Source organism: Podarcis melisellensis, assembly GCF_964234715.1.
Source record: "Podarcis melisellensis genome assembly, chromosome: 6".
NCBI lineage: Eukaryota > Metazoa > Chordata > Lepidosauria > Squamata > Lacertidae > Podarcis > Podarcis melisellensis.
In genome coordinates, this window is record NC_138538.1 from 90515168 (window position 1) to 90531986 (window position 16819).

At 45.6% G+C, this 16819-nt stretch overlaps 1 protein-coding gene across 3 annotated transcripts in view; it reads right to left on the reverse strand.

Moving 5' to 3' along the window:
- CACNA1E (calcium voltage-gated channel subunit alpha1 E) overlaps nt 1-16819 on the reverse strand; it is a 505628-nt gene that overhangs the window by 182914 nt on the left and 305895 nt on the right. For all 3 annotated transcript variants that reach the window (XM_081914516.1, XM_081914515.1, XM_081914517.1), the window contains exon 9: nt 14932-15035. In XM_081914516.1, the coding sequence (XP_081770642.1) occupies nt 14932-15035 (104 nt within the window). The remainder of the gene's footprint in view (nt 1-14931; nt 15036-16819) is intronic.

The window sequence follows — 16819 nt, forward strand, 5'->3', positions numbered from 1 at the left end:
TCAGCTAGGGCCAGGGCCTTTTCAGTAATGGCCCCGACGTGGTGGAACACTCTGTCACAAGAGACTAGGGCCCTGAGGGACTTGACATCTTTCTGCAGGGCCTGCAAGACAGAGCTGGCCTTTGGTTTGGACTCAGTCTGACCCTTATGTTTCCCTCCCCTTATGGTTTTGATTTATGGGCTACTATTAAAATGAGGCTGCATTTTAAATTGTATTTTAACCCATATTTTAATAAACTGGTTTTTTGTTTGTTTGTTTGTTCCCCCCCATTGTTTTATTGCAATTTTATTGATGTTAGCCGCCCTGAGCCTGGCTCTGGCAGGGAGGGCAGGGTATAAATAAAAAATTATTATTACTATTATTATTATTATTATTATTATTATTATTATTATTATTATTATTTAAAGAAGACATCCAATCCATGTACTGCAATGTCTAAATACCCTTGGGAAGATTTTTAGCAGGTCACAGTCAAAATCCTGGGGAAAGTGGTTTATCTGTCACACAGCTATAATTCACAGCACCCTTAACAAGCTAGCTACAGTTCCCAGGTTCTTTTGGGGAAGCCGTGTGCTTTTAATGTACTCTAAACACACAAAATGCAGGCTCTTTGAGCTAGGAAACTTAAAATAAAGAGGGTCTGAGGTTCTACGAATCCTGCCCGACTTTCCAGATTCCACCTGACAATTCACATCTTATAATTTGCGGCACAGCTCTGGCCACGCAGAATGTCAGAACTCCTACCGCCCAACTGATACTAAATCACAGGCATTTGGACTGGTGTGCCATTGTCCGCTCCAAGTTGGCAAACATTCCCCGGGGCATTATCTTTATGAAAGAAGGAACACAGATCTAGAAGCTATTAGTGCAAAGCGACAAATTGTTCAGCCAAGTGAAGTGATACGCAGCACACCAACACTACTAGAGAAGTCAACCAAAGAATCTGGCTTATCAAAACCCGAGATGTGCAGGGATGATCTTACATAGCATTGCATATTAGTATGTGGAAGGCTACCAAGTAAAATCTGTAGGGCTATTGCTCAGTTTGAAACATTTTACCTGGTGAAGCCACTTCTGTCCTGCAAAGGAGGTGGTGTTGCGGGCTTCAAGCCCCCAGCCCCCACACGATTGGGTGAATCCCCGGCCGTGTCACCCCCTGGACAGCCAATTGGCTGGCTCAGGGGGCGTGACCTGCCCTATTTAATGCTGGCGCGGCCGGGGATCTCCCTCTTTTGCCGCCTCCAGATGCTCCTGTTTCCCACCCTCCCACCCTATAAGGTTTTCGTTCCTTGACCTTGCTACGGACCTCGGTTGGTCGCCGTTGAGGGGCCTGGTAGGAATTTTTCCACTTGGCAAATTGGCACCAGCCACTTGGTTTTCGCCTACCTCGTAGCAAATCGTCACAACTTTCTGGGTATTGGCGGTTAGGCATTGGTATTGCTCTGTAGATGGAAGAGGGGAGGTAGTGCCATCACCTGCCCTGCATATTGAAGGGTAGTCCGATAAAGGATTCTGGGGTGTGTGGCCCTGTCCAAAGCCTATGGAAGTGAGGGCCTAAGGCATGCCCCCAAGCGGTGACTCCGGGGGAATTCCTAGTTGATGTGCATCAGCAGGACTCCCCCTAATGGTGGTTAACCCTTCCTGGACTTCAAGCGGATAGGCTGAAGCCAGATATGGTCGGTTATGACCAATGCCTAAGCCAATACCACTCATCACTTGTAACCAATAAAGTTGTGGCCATATTTATCCCATTAACCTTAATAATTGTGTTATGTGTCTTTATTTCCACTGGGGGGGGGGGGGACTCGCCACGCAAATTGCATGCTTTTAATTTATTGATCAATCAATTAAATCTGTGTATGTCTGCATATAAATAAAACTACATTTCGAGCGTGGGGTAGATAATGCACATCCATACACAGCAGAGCAAGCATAACCTTAAGAGGCATAAGAACATAGAAGAGCCCAGCTAAATGATCTAGTCCAGCACTCAAGAATTTGAGGCCAATGTGTTAAAGAATTTGACCACATTGCTCAATGGTTGCTGGATTCATCCTACAACATATTGCTCCAACCAAAGTCAGAACCCTATTTGTTTTTTTCTTTTCTTTTTCAGAGGCCAAATAAGGTATAGGTCGTGGGATCTGACCGAAGTCCCAAGGTTCAAGGCCCAGATGGAGAGGCCTGGAGGACAACACTGAGCCTCTGGGTTGCGGTTCCCCATCTCAGCTTTAAGGCATTTCCCAATTTTTTATCAGATTGGGGGTTAAAGGAGACAGCAAGAATACTCATCGCAAAATACTGGAAGACACAAGATTTACCCACCCGGGAAGAATGGCAGGTGAAAGTGATGGACTATATGGAACTGGCGGAGATGACTGGCAGAATCCGAGACCAAGGTGAAGAGTTGGTGGAAGAAGATTGGAAAAAAATTAAAATTTATTTACAGAAACATTGTAAGATCCAGGAATGTTAGAAGGATGTTGGAATGAAGTAATGTGGTTTTAGCAGAAACGATATAAAAGATTAGGTAAAAATGGATTTTTTAATTGGTGAAATGAGAATGTAAAATTATAGTACACTAAGATAAATTATTAGGATAAAAACCAAGCTGGAAAGGATTTGCTGAAATATTTAATTGAACTAGAATACAAAAAAGGGAGGTGTGAGGAGGTCAGGGAAACAAGTAAATGAAAGACAAGACATGGAAAGAAGGAAATGTTTTTAATTGTTTTTATTTTTCTGTATTTTGTATTTTCTGCTCTCTTTTTATTTTTCTTTCTTTCTTTTCTTTTCTCATTTTTGTAACTTTTTTTGAAACTTTAATAAATATTATTATTTTTTAAAAAAAGGTTGGGGGTTAAAGGAGAACCAGGCTTGGGAAGTGCACCACGTGGGGCTCAAGGAAATGTCTAAAGGCTTGCTTATTTACCTTTGGTCTCCCATCATACCATTTTTCAAGGATGTTTCTAGATAAGCCAAAGGCTTCTTTCTACCTTGAAGTCCAAGAGTGCCTGACCACACAAGAATTTGTACCTATTCACAAAGAACCTTGGTATATCACTTAAACACTCACGTCATTGTCAAGGATGGTTTTTGGTAATATGGCCCCTGAGCAAGGACCAAATATGGTTCCCAGCTTCAAATATTTCTTATTTACACAATAATTCCTTTTGGCACAGTTGCTTTTCTATGGATCTTCTCAGTAGGTATCTGCATTATTATTATTATTATTATTATTATTATTCCCCTCAGCTCAGTGCCCTGAATCTAGCACCGTCACTGTGAATACCTAACAAACCACTCCTACCCCTTCTTTAAGAAAGGCAAATTCTGAACACTTTAACCATTTCCCTGTCTCTGTCACTCACTCACTCACTCACTCACTCACTGATTTTGCTGTTTCATTCTATCCTCCAGTGGCCAAAATCGGTGCCATTTACGTTTCAAGATGCCCTCTTGTACTTAGGCTTCCATTTCAGCCTCTCATTGTTATCCACCTACATTTGTATCTCTTCAGAGAAATAGCCACTCTATGTTGTTCATTTATGCAGGGGAGGCTTTGTGAAGTGTTCACAAAAATAGATGCATGTATCCACTAACCTTCCCTCTATTTTGTAATAAAGCTGGAACCTGTTTCGTACCTGCAGTCAAAGTCTGTGTTATCTTGCTATTCCTACCCCCCAACCCCACTCCGTAGTTGCTGTGCAAGAAAACACCTTTGTGATGAATCACAACTCTAAGCTCAACATTTGTGATCAAGGGCATGTGTTAACAACAGGTGTGTATTTATATATGTTTGTACTCATGCATGTATGTACAGAAGGGGACTATATTATGGTCACCAAAGCAATTTCCAGGACAGCTTACAAAATGTTAAAACACAACCAAACAAGTTTAAAACATACAAATTAAAAACGACTCTGTCCCCAAAAACTGACAGAAAGAAGTCTGCCAAATTTCAAAACTTTCTTACCGAAAAAAAGCTGGCCAACTGGAAGGATCACAAACCAGCCTGGCAATTTTCCCCACTCTCTGCTCACACACACCACCAGACAAGCTGTGCTCAAAACAAAATCCAAGACAGGAACTTGAGAGCTGAAGAGTAGCACAGCCCTAGGCTGACTCAGACGATGCAGAGAAGAGAGTTTTTCAGGACACTAATATGGTGCGATAGAACCGTAATTGTCAGCTGCGCAAATGTTCATTCTTCTGCCCCTCTGTGATAAAAGTAGCTAAACTTTCTTGGCCCAAGGGTTGCATTTGCTCTCGTCTACCAGCTCTTCAGGGGTTAAACCACAGAGCCTAGGACTTGCTGATCAGAAGGTCGGCGGTTCGAATCCCTGCGACAGGGTGAGCTCCCGTTGCTCAGTCCCTGCTCCTGCCAACCTAGTAGTTTGAAAGCACGTCAAAGTGCAAGTAGATAAATAGGTACCACTCTGGCGGGAAGGTAAACGGCGTTTCCGTGCGCTGCTCTGGTTCGCCAGAAGCGGTTTAGTCGTGCTGGCCACATGACCAGCTGTACACCGGCTCCCTCGGCCAATAAAGCGAGATGAGCGTCACAACCCCAGCGTTGGTCACAACTGGACCTAATGGTCAGGGGTCCCTTTATCTTTACCAGCTCTTCAAGGGCTGTGTGCCCGATCTGGCTGTGGCCAAAGTAAAGAAGGTGCTCACAGACACAGCTCTTGCACCTAGACCAAAGCCTGGAAATGCACACACACAGCCCCCAACCCGACTACGCTGACCCCTGCCAAGCAGCAGAGGCACGGGAACAGGATTTTCTTCTCAGTTGCAATACCAAGCTATATGGAGAAAAAGCTCTCTGTCCCGCCTAGCGCTGCAGTGGGAAGGGAAATTGCTCCACCCACTATTTAGATGCTCTCTGAAAAGCAGCAAGGGAAATTTTCACAACCGCCCTGCCCTGACCCTGAAGTCCAGCAGTGATCAAGTTGCAGAGCCATAAGGTACAGAGTCACCAGCTAAGGAGACAGACCAAATATCTAAACCTGGGGCTGGTGACCAGGAAGCTACTAAATCTGTTAAGTCATGGGTGAACATATCAGACAACACAGCGATTCTTCAAACAGCTCTTGTTTATTCACAGGCCTAGTACAGAACTGGGCTGAAGGCTTCAGCCAACCTGCTTATATAGAGCTCAACTACAAAGCAACAGTAACAACTTTCTGTAACTATCCAATCACTGAACGTCACTCTCAATTCCTTATTTGCATATGAGTGAAAACTATCTACAGTATCCCCCTGCTGGTCCAGGGTGAGAACCTCAGTACATAACAAAATCCAAGGCTGGCAGGCAGAAGTTCCCTGGACGCGATCCCACAGCACCATGGCTAGTTCTTGCCTACGGCTCGTAGTAAGCAAAGAGAGAGCTTAAGCATGACTCCCTGTTCAGATAACATGTTAAGTCAAACCTTGGTTTCTCTCAGCACAGCATGGCAGTAGAAAGGATCAAGGAGGAACAAAGCAGCTGTGAAGTCAGCTCAGCTCCCTCAGCTCCCTCTCAGACAACGTTTGGAGCATAAAATGAGATAGCCCCATCAGATACGTTAACCCGAGATCCTTGCAGGAAGGAGGAGGTATAAATTGGAGATAAATAAGTTCCCCAGCTCTGCATCAGGATCCAGAAATCAGCCACGGCAATTTTAAAAACAGGAAGCCACGAAGAATAGCATATCCAGGGGAAACTCATTAGGCAGAGCATAATTACAGAGTTTGTCAGGAGACTGGTTAATACCCCATTATTCGAGGTGAATTTAGAGAGTTCTCTTTCTTTTCCCTCTGAAATCAAGCATTTTTCACACTAGATGCACCAAGCTGAGACATTGCTGTTGTGCTGACTGATCCCCAGACATTAATAACCTAGAAGTATGAATACCTCTGCGTGACCTAAGCAGACATTGGATGCTTACCGAAGGAACAATCCAGCCATCCCTACTGCTCTTTGGCTCCAGCTGTAGCCACTTATTTGTGTTTACTCTGAAAGTCACCTATAAAGTTCGTCACAGCATTGCATTAATGTTTGGTGGCAAGACATATAGTTGGTCTGGACAAAGTAAACGCTTGCCTCAAAGGACAAATGGAGTTTAAATGATTGGGCGTCACAGTCATTACCATGATAGGAAGGAATAAGATGCAGAATCTCAAACTTACAGGCTCCTGCCACCCCCTTCTTGTTATCAGTATTTTCATCCCTCCCATTGCAAGGATCACCATATCATGTTTGTTTTTCTTTCTGTCTGTGAGAAAGGAGGGGGCAGAAGCTACTCTTCCAGATTTTCATCCCTAGTACTGTGTAGGGTTTTTTTTATCTGTCCAGAGACAAGATGGCAGTATGAGAGAGCTGTATCTCTTGTACATGTGTGCTGAGCCTGGGGGTAACCCATGAAAAGCGGTCCAGGACCGGTCCAGAATCTGAAGGTTCTGCTAGGAGTCAGTCCAAGGGGGTCAAGGCAGGACACGAGGCAGGAAACCAGGCAAGGACAGGTACAGGATCTCAGGCAGGATCTGGCACACAGCAATGTTGCTCCCGCAACCTGGGGTGGGGTCCGACAGCCTTTTATCTTTGTTGGGGTAGCGGCCGGTCCTGATCCCCCAGCGACTCACCTCCCTGTTTTGCCCGAAGGCGAGCACTCCTCCTGCGAGTACTCAGGTCTCTCCTTCTCTCAGACTTCAGTCTCTGCAGCTTGGGAGATGTCAGTGGGTTACTAGACCCAGGGGCCGCCTCAGCCTCCCCTGACCCAACCGGTAGTGGAGCAGCTGTAAGTGATGGCCCAGCTGAAGGCAACGAGGTCATCTCCGCATCTGAAGCCAGGGCAGGTTCAGGCCCCTGACTCAGCCCAGCTGGTGCTTGTTTGCAGGGGAACCTGTGCAGACTAGGACTCTTCAGGATCAGGCCCCAGACTTGGTTCAGATGATGCCTGAGGCAAAGGATCTGGTGCAGACTGATACTCCTCTGGTTCAGGGCCGGCTGCTACCCCGGCAAAGATAAAAGGCTGTCGGACCCCGCCCCAGGTTGCGGGAGCAACATTTCTGTATGCCAGATCCTGCCTGAGATCTTGTACCTGTCCTTTCCTGGTTTCCTGCCTTGGCGCTGTCGGACTGACTCCCAGCAGAACCTTCGGATTCCGGACCGGTCCTGGACCGCGTTTCACGGGTTACCCCCGGGCCCAACACAATATATTTCAAGGCTCAGCCCTAGCAATATAAACAGATTCTGTGACACAACCCTGGTATAAATTAAGCATTCTAATCTCTAGTCTGGAGTCATAAATGCATTATATTAGGGCTGGCTTGGCAGCAGGGTGGTATTAAATGGCTTGGTCATGTACACAAAAGGGAACATGGCAGGGTCCCCAAAGACATAGAGCTGGCTTCAGGCACCAGGTCTGTTGACAGAGCACCTCTGCATGATAAAGATGTCTGCAAACATAACATGAAGGCTGGCAACGTGAACCCCACCATTTGGGAATCCCTTACAGACAACCACAGTGCCAGGAGAGAAGACAATCAGGTCGTGTATCCATGACACCTCCTGGCAAATAAAAGGGGAAGAAATGGAGGCAGTGAGAGATTTTACTTTCTTGGGCTCCATGATCACTGCAGATGGTGACAGCAGCCACGAAATTAAAAGACGCCTGCTTCTTGAGAGGAAAGCAATGACAAACCTAGACAGCATCTTAAAAAGCAGAGACATCACCTTGCCAACAAAGGTCCATATAGTTAAAGCTATGGTTTTCCCAGTAGTGATGTATGGAAGTGAGAGCTGGACCATAAAGAAGGCTGATCGCCGAAGAATGGATGCTTTTGAATTATGGTGCTGGAGGAGACTCTTGAGAGTCCCATGGACTGCAAGAAGATCCAACCTATCCATTCTGAAGGAAATCAGCCCTGAGTGCTCACTGGAAGAACAGATCCTGAAGCTGAGGCTCCAAGACTTTGGCCACCTCATGAGAAGAGAAGACTCCCTGGAAAAGACCCTGATGTTGGGGAAGATGGAGGGCACAAGGAGAAGGGGACGACAGAGGACGAGATGGTTGGACAGTGTTCTTGAAGTGACTAGCATGAGTTTGACCAAACTGCGGGAGGCAGTGGAAGACAGGAGTGCCTGGCGTGCTCTGGTCCATGGGGTCACGAAGAGTCAGACTCAACTAAATGACTAAACAACAACAGCAACAATCCACAACACTGAACAGAGAAGAAATTACCACAGAGGTAAGAAATGCCATGGTGCACTTGTTGCAGCAAAACCAGACACGTTCATCTGCCCCAGCTGCAATAAAACATGTCTCTCCCAATGGTTTGACTTCACCCAGATGGCACCCTCTTCCATTGTCTCCTGAGACAGATGGATGCCAACAACTATATTAGAGCTGGCTTGGCAGCAGGTTGGTATTGAATGGAATCAGTTCAATGAGTTAGGGAGTGGCTACAAGGCCAAAACCAACTGTACACATAGTATGTTTTCTCATTATCATAATTACTAATTTTCTATCCCACTCAAAGGGCTTCTTCCCCCTAACACCAATGGGGAAAATCCATTTGGAACTGGCCCTAAGACTCCTAGGGTGCTATTCAACTAAATAAAGGCACCAATGCAAAGATTAGAATGAGAACATTGGGATCCCCTTCTGTTTCTCTACCACACGCCATGCACATCTTCTCCGGAGGGTCAGGGGAACCTGGGTGGAGGAGAGGGGGAGACCATTCTGTGCAAGAAGAAATCCTTGTGCTGATGGAACATTCACCTTAGCAGTTAAATGCAACCCATATTTTTTTTAATTATTAGTAATTTACCTTTCGGCTCACAAATATTTTTAAAATCTAGGTGAACAGCCATATCCTGAAGATTTCATCCTTGCTGTAGTGGTTCTAGGGGTTGCTCGTGCGTAAGTTGTCGCCACTCCTGGCTAGGTTACCTGGTTGAACCCTTTCTGTCTGGACAGCCTCTCACCCGTGGCCGTCTCAATCGCTAGCAGAATCTGTCAGTGGGCGTTTCTTCCTACTCTCCCTGCGCAGAAGTATTCTGCGCAGGGAGGGTGTGGGCAGCGGAGGACCCGTGCTGTCCCCACTGGTCTCCGGCGAGGAGTCCTGTAGCCTCCTCTCCGATTCCCCCATCTGCCCCCCTTCTCCACTGGTGTTACGCTGATTTCCTTCCCCAGCAGATGGGCTGCCTCTCTCCCTACTGGGACCCTCTCCGGCATCCCTCTGGAGCCTTCCCTCCGCCTCTGGCTCCGATGGCAGTTCCCTGACACTTAATGATGGGGATTAGAAACTTGCGTGAATCATGACTCTCTAGGAAGTTAAATTATGAAATCTGGAAACTCAGCTAATTTGAGCCCAGGGTGCAATACTGGCAGTTATCAATTCAGGGCACCTTCGTATGTCTTGAGGAAGTAGAGAAAGAGAGAGGGGGGAGAGCAAGAAGAGAGAGAGAGTCAGATTTCTTTGGGCTTGTTGTTCTCTCATCTTACTCTTCCGCACGCTCTGAGCTTCTGACAGCATTTCAGAACATGCTTGCGTGGCCACATGGCTGGTTGCCATGGAGACCTGAAGCTCCGCATGTTTTCAGCCCCGGACTGATGGTTTGCATTAAACTCCCATTTCCTGGGGTGGAAAAAAAAATATAAAGGTTACAGTGCTGCCATCTATATGCAAACAGAAGCAGCATTATCCTAATCTCATTCACTCAGGTCATGCCCACGCAATCATTCACCCCCACAGCCGTTACCTAAACTCTCCCCTCAGCGGCTGCTCTGATTTCTTTCACAAACGAAGCCAGAGCCTTACACCAGCAGTTTTCAAAATGTGGAATGGTTTCCCCTTTGCGGAACATGAAATACCAAGATGGGGGGCGGGCACTTCCCACGAAGGAATGTTAGAATAGGATCTTAGTGTCGGCTGAGGCCTTCCTTCTCTCATCCGCCAAGGCAGGGATGTAGGAGCGACTGTCCCCTCAGTACTCACCATCCCAATATGATTTTAAAATAAGGGAGTTAGTAAAAACTGCTGCTTTGTTCTATGGAAAGATCCTCCTGTATAGTTTCAGGATTTGGGGTCTGTTTTATTCTTCTAATGCCAGTGTTAGATTAGTTCCCTGATCCATCAGCTGTCTGCAAGGCTCTCCAAATATTCCCCTGTGGAACAGATGGTTGGCACTGGACTTTGGAGGGTGGTAAGGCTTGAATCATAGCCAATGTGCAAGGGCAGCTTAATTAAGTCCACAAAACCCCAATTGTAGTCAAATCATGTCCTTCATCATGGAAGGTGAGATCACCTAAACTGCCTCCCTGTTGTGGGGCAGGACCGTTTGGATAGCCACAATACCCCATTGGTTGCCCCTCGGTTGCTGGGGCAGAAATTTGGGCTGTTGAGCCATCTATTGGCTACCGAGGGGCTATTTAAGCTCCTGCACTTTGCTGGAAGCTTTCTCTTTCTTGCGACATGCATGGGATCACCCACCCTCCCACCCTATATTTAGGGTTGTTCTTTGGCCTTGCTATGCCTATCTAGGAGTTGTCTGTTTAGGAGCAGGGGCCCGGTAGGAATTTTGCCATTTGGCTGATTGGCTGTTGCCATTTGGTTTTTGCCTACCGTGTAGCAAATCGTCACAACTTTGTAAGGTTGGCTGCTAGGCATTGGTTCAATATTTTGTGGAAGGGAAGTGGTTGGCTGTGCCTGCCCCTCCACCGCTGCCGCTAGGGAATTCCGTTAAAGGAATCCAGGGACTCGCCTTGCTTTTTTCTGAACCCTGTCAAGAGGCTAGAGCCACACCAGAGCCCTCGGGAGCATCTGGGGTGAGCTGTGAGATCAAATCCAGCTTCTCGCTCCCCCAGGATGCTTTCCCTTACTGACATATGGTGGCGCCCAGTGTCAGTCCTATTCCTGCACGGTGCAGGTTCAGGTAGTCTGGAACCAATGCCTAAGCAACCACTCACATGCTGCAATCAATAAAGTTGTGGCCAAAATTAATGCCAAAACCCTTAAACTAAATTCTGTGCCTATTATGTCTTTATTTTGGGGGTGGTTATGGGGGTCTTTACACGCAAATCATGGCCACCCTCTATCTCAATGCTGCTGTGAATTATATAGCATCATATCAGCTGAATACTCTCAGATGAAGGGCAGAATCAGCACACCAGGGATGGGGGGGATACTATCCAATGCTATCAAGAATGTATAACTTGCTGTTGAAATGGAATACTGTGGATGAAACAGTAAAATCTGCTATGATCAAATGGCACAAGATGTTGGACACAACATTCTGTTTGCTGACTGGGAACAGTTATGGACCACTGGAATTAAATTCACGGTATGTAATGCCTTAAGAGAGAATATTATGAAAATGATGTATAGGTGGTACATGACCCCAGTCAAGCTTGCCAAAATTTACCATCTGCCTGATAATAAATGTTGGAAATGTAAAGAATCGGAAGGTACATTCTTTCACCTTTGGTGGACGTGCCCAAGGATTAAGACTATCTGGGAGATGATCTATAATGAAATGAAAAAGATATTTAAATATACTTTTCTGAAAAAACCAGAGGCCTTTCTCCTGGGCATGGTCGGCCAATTGGTGTTAAAGAAAGATAGAACTTTCTTTTTGTACGCTACAGCAGCAGCAAGAATTCTCATCGCAAAGCACTGGAAGACACAAGATCTACCCACCTTGGAAGAATGGCAGATCCAAGTAATGGACTATATGGAAATGGCAGAAATGACTGGCAGAATATGAGATCAAGGAGAAGAGCAGGTGGAAGAAGATTGGAAGAAGTTTAAAAATTATCTACAAGAACATTGTAAAATTTACGAATGTTGAGGACATTGAAATGAAACGAAGGGGTTCTAGTGAATAAGATAAATTAAGAGTATGAAAGAAGGTATAGATATTGGATGAAAATTTGAATAATATAATATGTGAAGGAACTTTTAAAGGATAAAATTAAATATGAATGAACTTGCTAAATTAATTTTAAAGTGGAATACAAGAAAGGAGGGTGGGTGGAAGTCAAGAAAATAAGGTTATGATGGAAATGAATTTGAAAAGAGCTCTTTTTTCAGGTTAAATTTTTTAGGTTTGTAATATTTTTCTTTTTTCCTGCTTTTTGGCGGAGTTTTGATTTTTTTTCTTTTTGTTGTTTGAATGTTGGTGTTTGTTGGTGTTTTGATGTTTACTGTTTTATTGTAATCTTTTATTTTTCTTTTGAAAAAATTAATAAAATATTAATAAAAAAAAGAGAAGAGGAGAGGCAGAGCTGCAAGAGTGGACAACAGGGGGGGCAGAAGACCCATATGGCGAATGACCCAGAGAGATACAGCAAGCCACACTTTTTCCCGTCCCCAGATTCCAGGATTGCACCCTCTGAGGGCAGTATATTTCCCATGGATGAGAGTGAATTTCTATACAGCTGCTGACTGCCATGGCAATGTGGTACAGAATTTAGATAGCGCTAGGAGAGGTTGTCCCAACTCCCTCTTGACATGTCAGGTGTCCTTGAGCTTGCATTCTTTCAAAGAAAACTGTTGACACAGTTGCAGTATCACTAGATGATGTTCCTGCTCTGGAAGATAGGAAGCACATTCAGAACCTGATCAAGGAAGTTTCTTCAGATCAAGGGATGGAATCCAGTCAAGTGTCAGGAACGTTCCTTCCCAGAGTGACAGCTCTGAGGGCTCTGAGGACCAAGGGGGGTGGGTGGAAGGCAGAAAGAGATGAAGGTTTGCTTTCTTCATATGCAGAGAGTGAAGCAAGCCTCTCCTGTCCTGGAATGCATGTCGTAAATTCCCAGGACAGCATGAGGCAGGCAGACAGGCCTCAGCTTTCAGACTCGCTTTCAGGGGAGGAGGGGCAAACTAGACTATCTAGTCCAGAGTCCCCCTGTACTAGGAGGTTGGGCAAAGTTCAGGCTTGGCGTCAAGCCCACAAAAGGAGGAGCAGCCGATGGTGGATTTCCTGTTGGAAAAGAGCCCACCCTCCGGAGGGTTCAACTGACCCATCGAGTGCGGAAGATTGAGCTGTGTGCTCGGACTGAGCTATTGTGTTCATACCAACAAATCTGAAAGTTATAAGACTGCCAGCCTGCCGTCTCTTGGTATGAGAGGGAGATCGTGAATCCTGACACCAAGGACCAAGAAGTTAATAATAATAATAATAATAATAATAATAATAAAAAATTTTATTTATATCCCACCCTCCCCAGCCGAAGCTGGGCTCAGGGCGGCTAACAACAATCAAAATAGTTCAACATTCTAAAAACATTCATTATAAAATTAATTAAAATCAAATTAATGGCAACCATCAAGCAAAATTCTGTGCAGGTTGCCAGAGGAGGGGGTCAGGCTGTGCCCTGACCAAAGGCCTGGTGGAACAGCTCTGTCTTGCAGGCCCTGCGGAAAGATGTCAGGTCCCTAGTCTCTTGTGACAGAGCGTTCCACCAGATTGGAGCCGCGGCCGAGAAAGCCCTGGCTCTAGTTGAGGCCAGCCTAACCTCTCTGTGGCCTGGGATCTTTAGGATGTTTTTATTTGCAGACCGTAAATTTCTCTGTGGGACATACCAGGAGAGGCGGTCCCGTAGGTACGAGGGTCCTAGGCGGTTTAGGGCTTTAAAGGTTAAAACCAGCACCTTGAACCTGATCCTGTACTCCAATGGGAGCCAGTGCAGCTTGTATAGTACTGGATGAATATGATCTCGCAGCGAAGACCCCATAAGGAGTCTCGCCGCGGCATTTTGCACCTGCTGGAGTTTCTGGGTCAGTCTCAAGGGCAGCCCCACGTAGAGCGAGTTACAATAATCCAGTGTGGAGGTGACCGTCGCGTGGATCACAGTGGCTAGGTCAGGGCGAGAGAGATAAGGAGCCAACTGCTTAGCTTGGCGGAGATGAAAAAATGCCGCCTTTGTTATAGCTGTAATCTGCGCCTCCATAGAGAGGGAGGTATCAAAGATTACACCCAAACTCTTAAAAGACGATGCTGGCACTAATTGCACCCCCGCAAGAGATGGGAATTGCCCCCTCAATCCCATATCGCTCCGTCCCAACCAGAGGACCTCTGTCTTCGAAGGATTTAACTTCAACCAGCTCCCACGTAACCATCCAGCCACAGCTTCCAGACATCTGGTCAGTGTATCTGGGGCCGAGTCAGGATGGCCGTCCATCAACAGATAGAGCTGGGTGTCATCAGCATACTGATGGCAACCCAGCACAAAACTCCGGACAAGCTAGGCGAAGGGGCGCATAAAGATGTTAAAAAGCATCGGGGAGAGAATCGCACCCTGAGGCACTCCACACACCAAGGAGTGGCGCGATGACAATTCCCCCCCAAGCGCCACCCTCGGTCCCCGACCAGAGACAGAACACAATGGAACAGAAATGGTAGGGCAATTGTATTGCTTCCCATGAATTCTGGGCTTCCGCAACTGAAGAACCTCAGTTACAGTACTTCCAAGATCAGTACCTGACACCCAGATAATTCAGACAACCTATTAACAACACCTTAACAACACCGTCTTGCAGCACCTTATAAAAGATGTATTGAAACATAAGCTTTTGCTGACCCCAGCCCACTTTGTCAGATGGAAGTGGACTCTATCTAATCCATGAAAGTTTATTCCATAATAAATATGTCACAGTCCAAATGCCATGTACTCAGAAACTCGAGTGAATTCAAGGGTGCTCACTTCCAAACAAGCAGTCTTATTCATTAAATTGCCACAAGATGCTTTGTTTTTCTGCAAAGTTATTATCACATCATTTACAATCTTTCTCACTTACATTATGATAAGCAACCAGGTTCAGGAATTAACAGGCAGGCAGAGAGCAAGGGTTGAGACAAGCAATACCTATCGAGTAAGGAAACGTCAAAGAATTCCTGTTTGCAGTCTTTACCCATCAAAGAGGAAGAAGGTCTTGTCTTACCCAGAAAGCACTCCAAGGACGAGGTTGAGAACAAAGAAAGAGCCAATAATGATGAGGGGGATAAAGTACAGCCAGTTCCAGGTGGCTCCTAAGGCATCATTGGTCTGAAAAGAAAAGACAAAACAAACATTTAAGCAAAGAGTCAAAGGGCACTCAGCCTTGGTGTAACAATTGTGGTTATCACATGCCGATAAGCAAGAACTAAGGAGCTAATGTGCAAGTCATATTTACAAAATGCCTTTCCCATAGTTACACTTTGGCAATTAAAATGAGAATGCCAAGGGTGGTTATCCAAGTTTCCACATCTGAAGTCATCAAGAGCATTGGTTAACATAAGGAGATAAGAGTGTGAGATCACAACGTGAGATGCTTTTGATTTTCTGGGCATGGACTGCCATGCTCGTTCTCGCCCCACCTGCATTTTTATTATTTTTTGCAAGGTCACATGCAGCATAATGCTCTCATTGCTAATTGTGCCTGGCTATTTGTGCCCAGAAAAATTGCATTATCCCATCCTAGCTGAAATCTAGAGGAGTTCAGATGCCCAGGAAAGGACAAGAGACTGACAGCTTAAAAGGCTTCTGGAAAGATTGCTCAAGACTGTAATATGGTTATTTATTGCCTTTTAATAAGGCCTTGCCCTCTCTCTACTTTCATGCTCTTTCCCAGACCCCATTTGTCCGCTTGGCAGGGAGTCTGCCCATGACGTCGGACACACAGTGATGCAGCAGAACGTGACTGTCTGGGCGACGCAGCACCAATCTTCCTAAAGTCAACGAAGCTTCTTCTTTTGTTTTCCTTAATGCTAATTAAGCCCTCGTCTTTGACTGATTCATCAGTACGGTGCTTCAAAATGGCCCAGTGCAGGAGTGAAATTTGAGCCTTTTAAAAGAAGCTATCCCCTAAAGACTAGCAGAGGAAAGGGTGTTTTTTATATATATATATATATATATATATATATATATATATATATATATATATATATATATATTTGCTTTCGTAGATTTTCACGGGTACAGGAATGCAGGTTTTGGTGTCCTCGGGTGTCTTCCCGTGTAAAAGTTGGGGTGTCTAGGCGACGTTTCGACGAGGTCTCACTCGTCATCTTCAGGCTGGTGCTTTCGGCTTCTGTTGGGGTGTCTAGGCGACGTTTCGACGAGGTCTCACTCGTCATCTTCAGGCTGGTGCTTTCGGCTTCTAACAAGAAGCCGAAAGCACCAGCCTGAAGATGACGAGTGAGACCTCGTCGAAACGTCGCCTAGACACCCCAACTTTTACACGGGAAGACACCCGAGGACACCAAAACCTGCATATATATATATATATATATATATATATATATATATATATATATAAGTAGTTTTGGACCCTTGGGTTGTGCCTTTGTTTATGGTCCCAGATCTGCGTTCACCACCTTCCAACAGCTCCAGTTCCTTGTATATTGCTGGCATTTATTTATTTTTACTATTGTAAGGCAAACCAAATATAGACCTCTCCTCTTCCCAGCCCTTCACAGTTAGCTGGAAATAGCATGATTGTCCTTAAATACAAGTGAGAGGAAAGAAAGCCCTGGCATGAAAACTTGGAGGAGGGACAAATGTGGATGAAGCAGGGGGTGATTCTATTCTCTGGCCATCCTATATCTGGGCTGGCCAGAAGCAGGGGCTGGTCTTGGTTCAACTCTGTAATGAGCCTCACTTGAGAGGCCTTGCTTTCCTGCTGTACCCAAGAAGCCTACAAAGAACCTTCAGGCAGAAGCCACCAGCTGGTGATAGCAGAAATTGGTACTAAGAGGCGAGTCAGAAAGCGTACATGACACCAGTCAAGCTTGCAAAAAATTATCATTTGCCCGATAATAAATGTTGGAAATGCAAAGAGACTGAAGGTA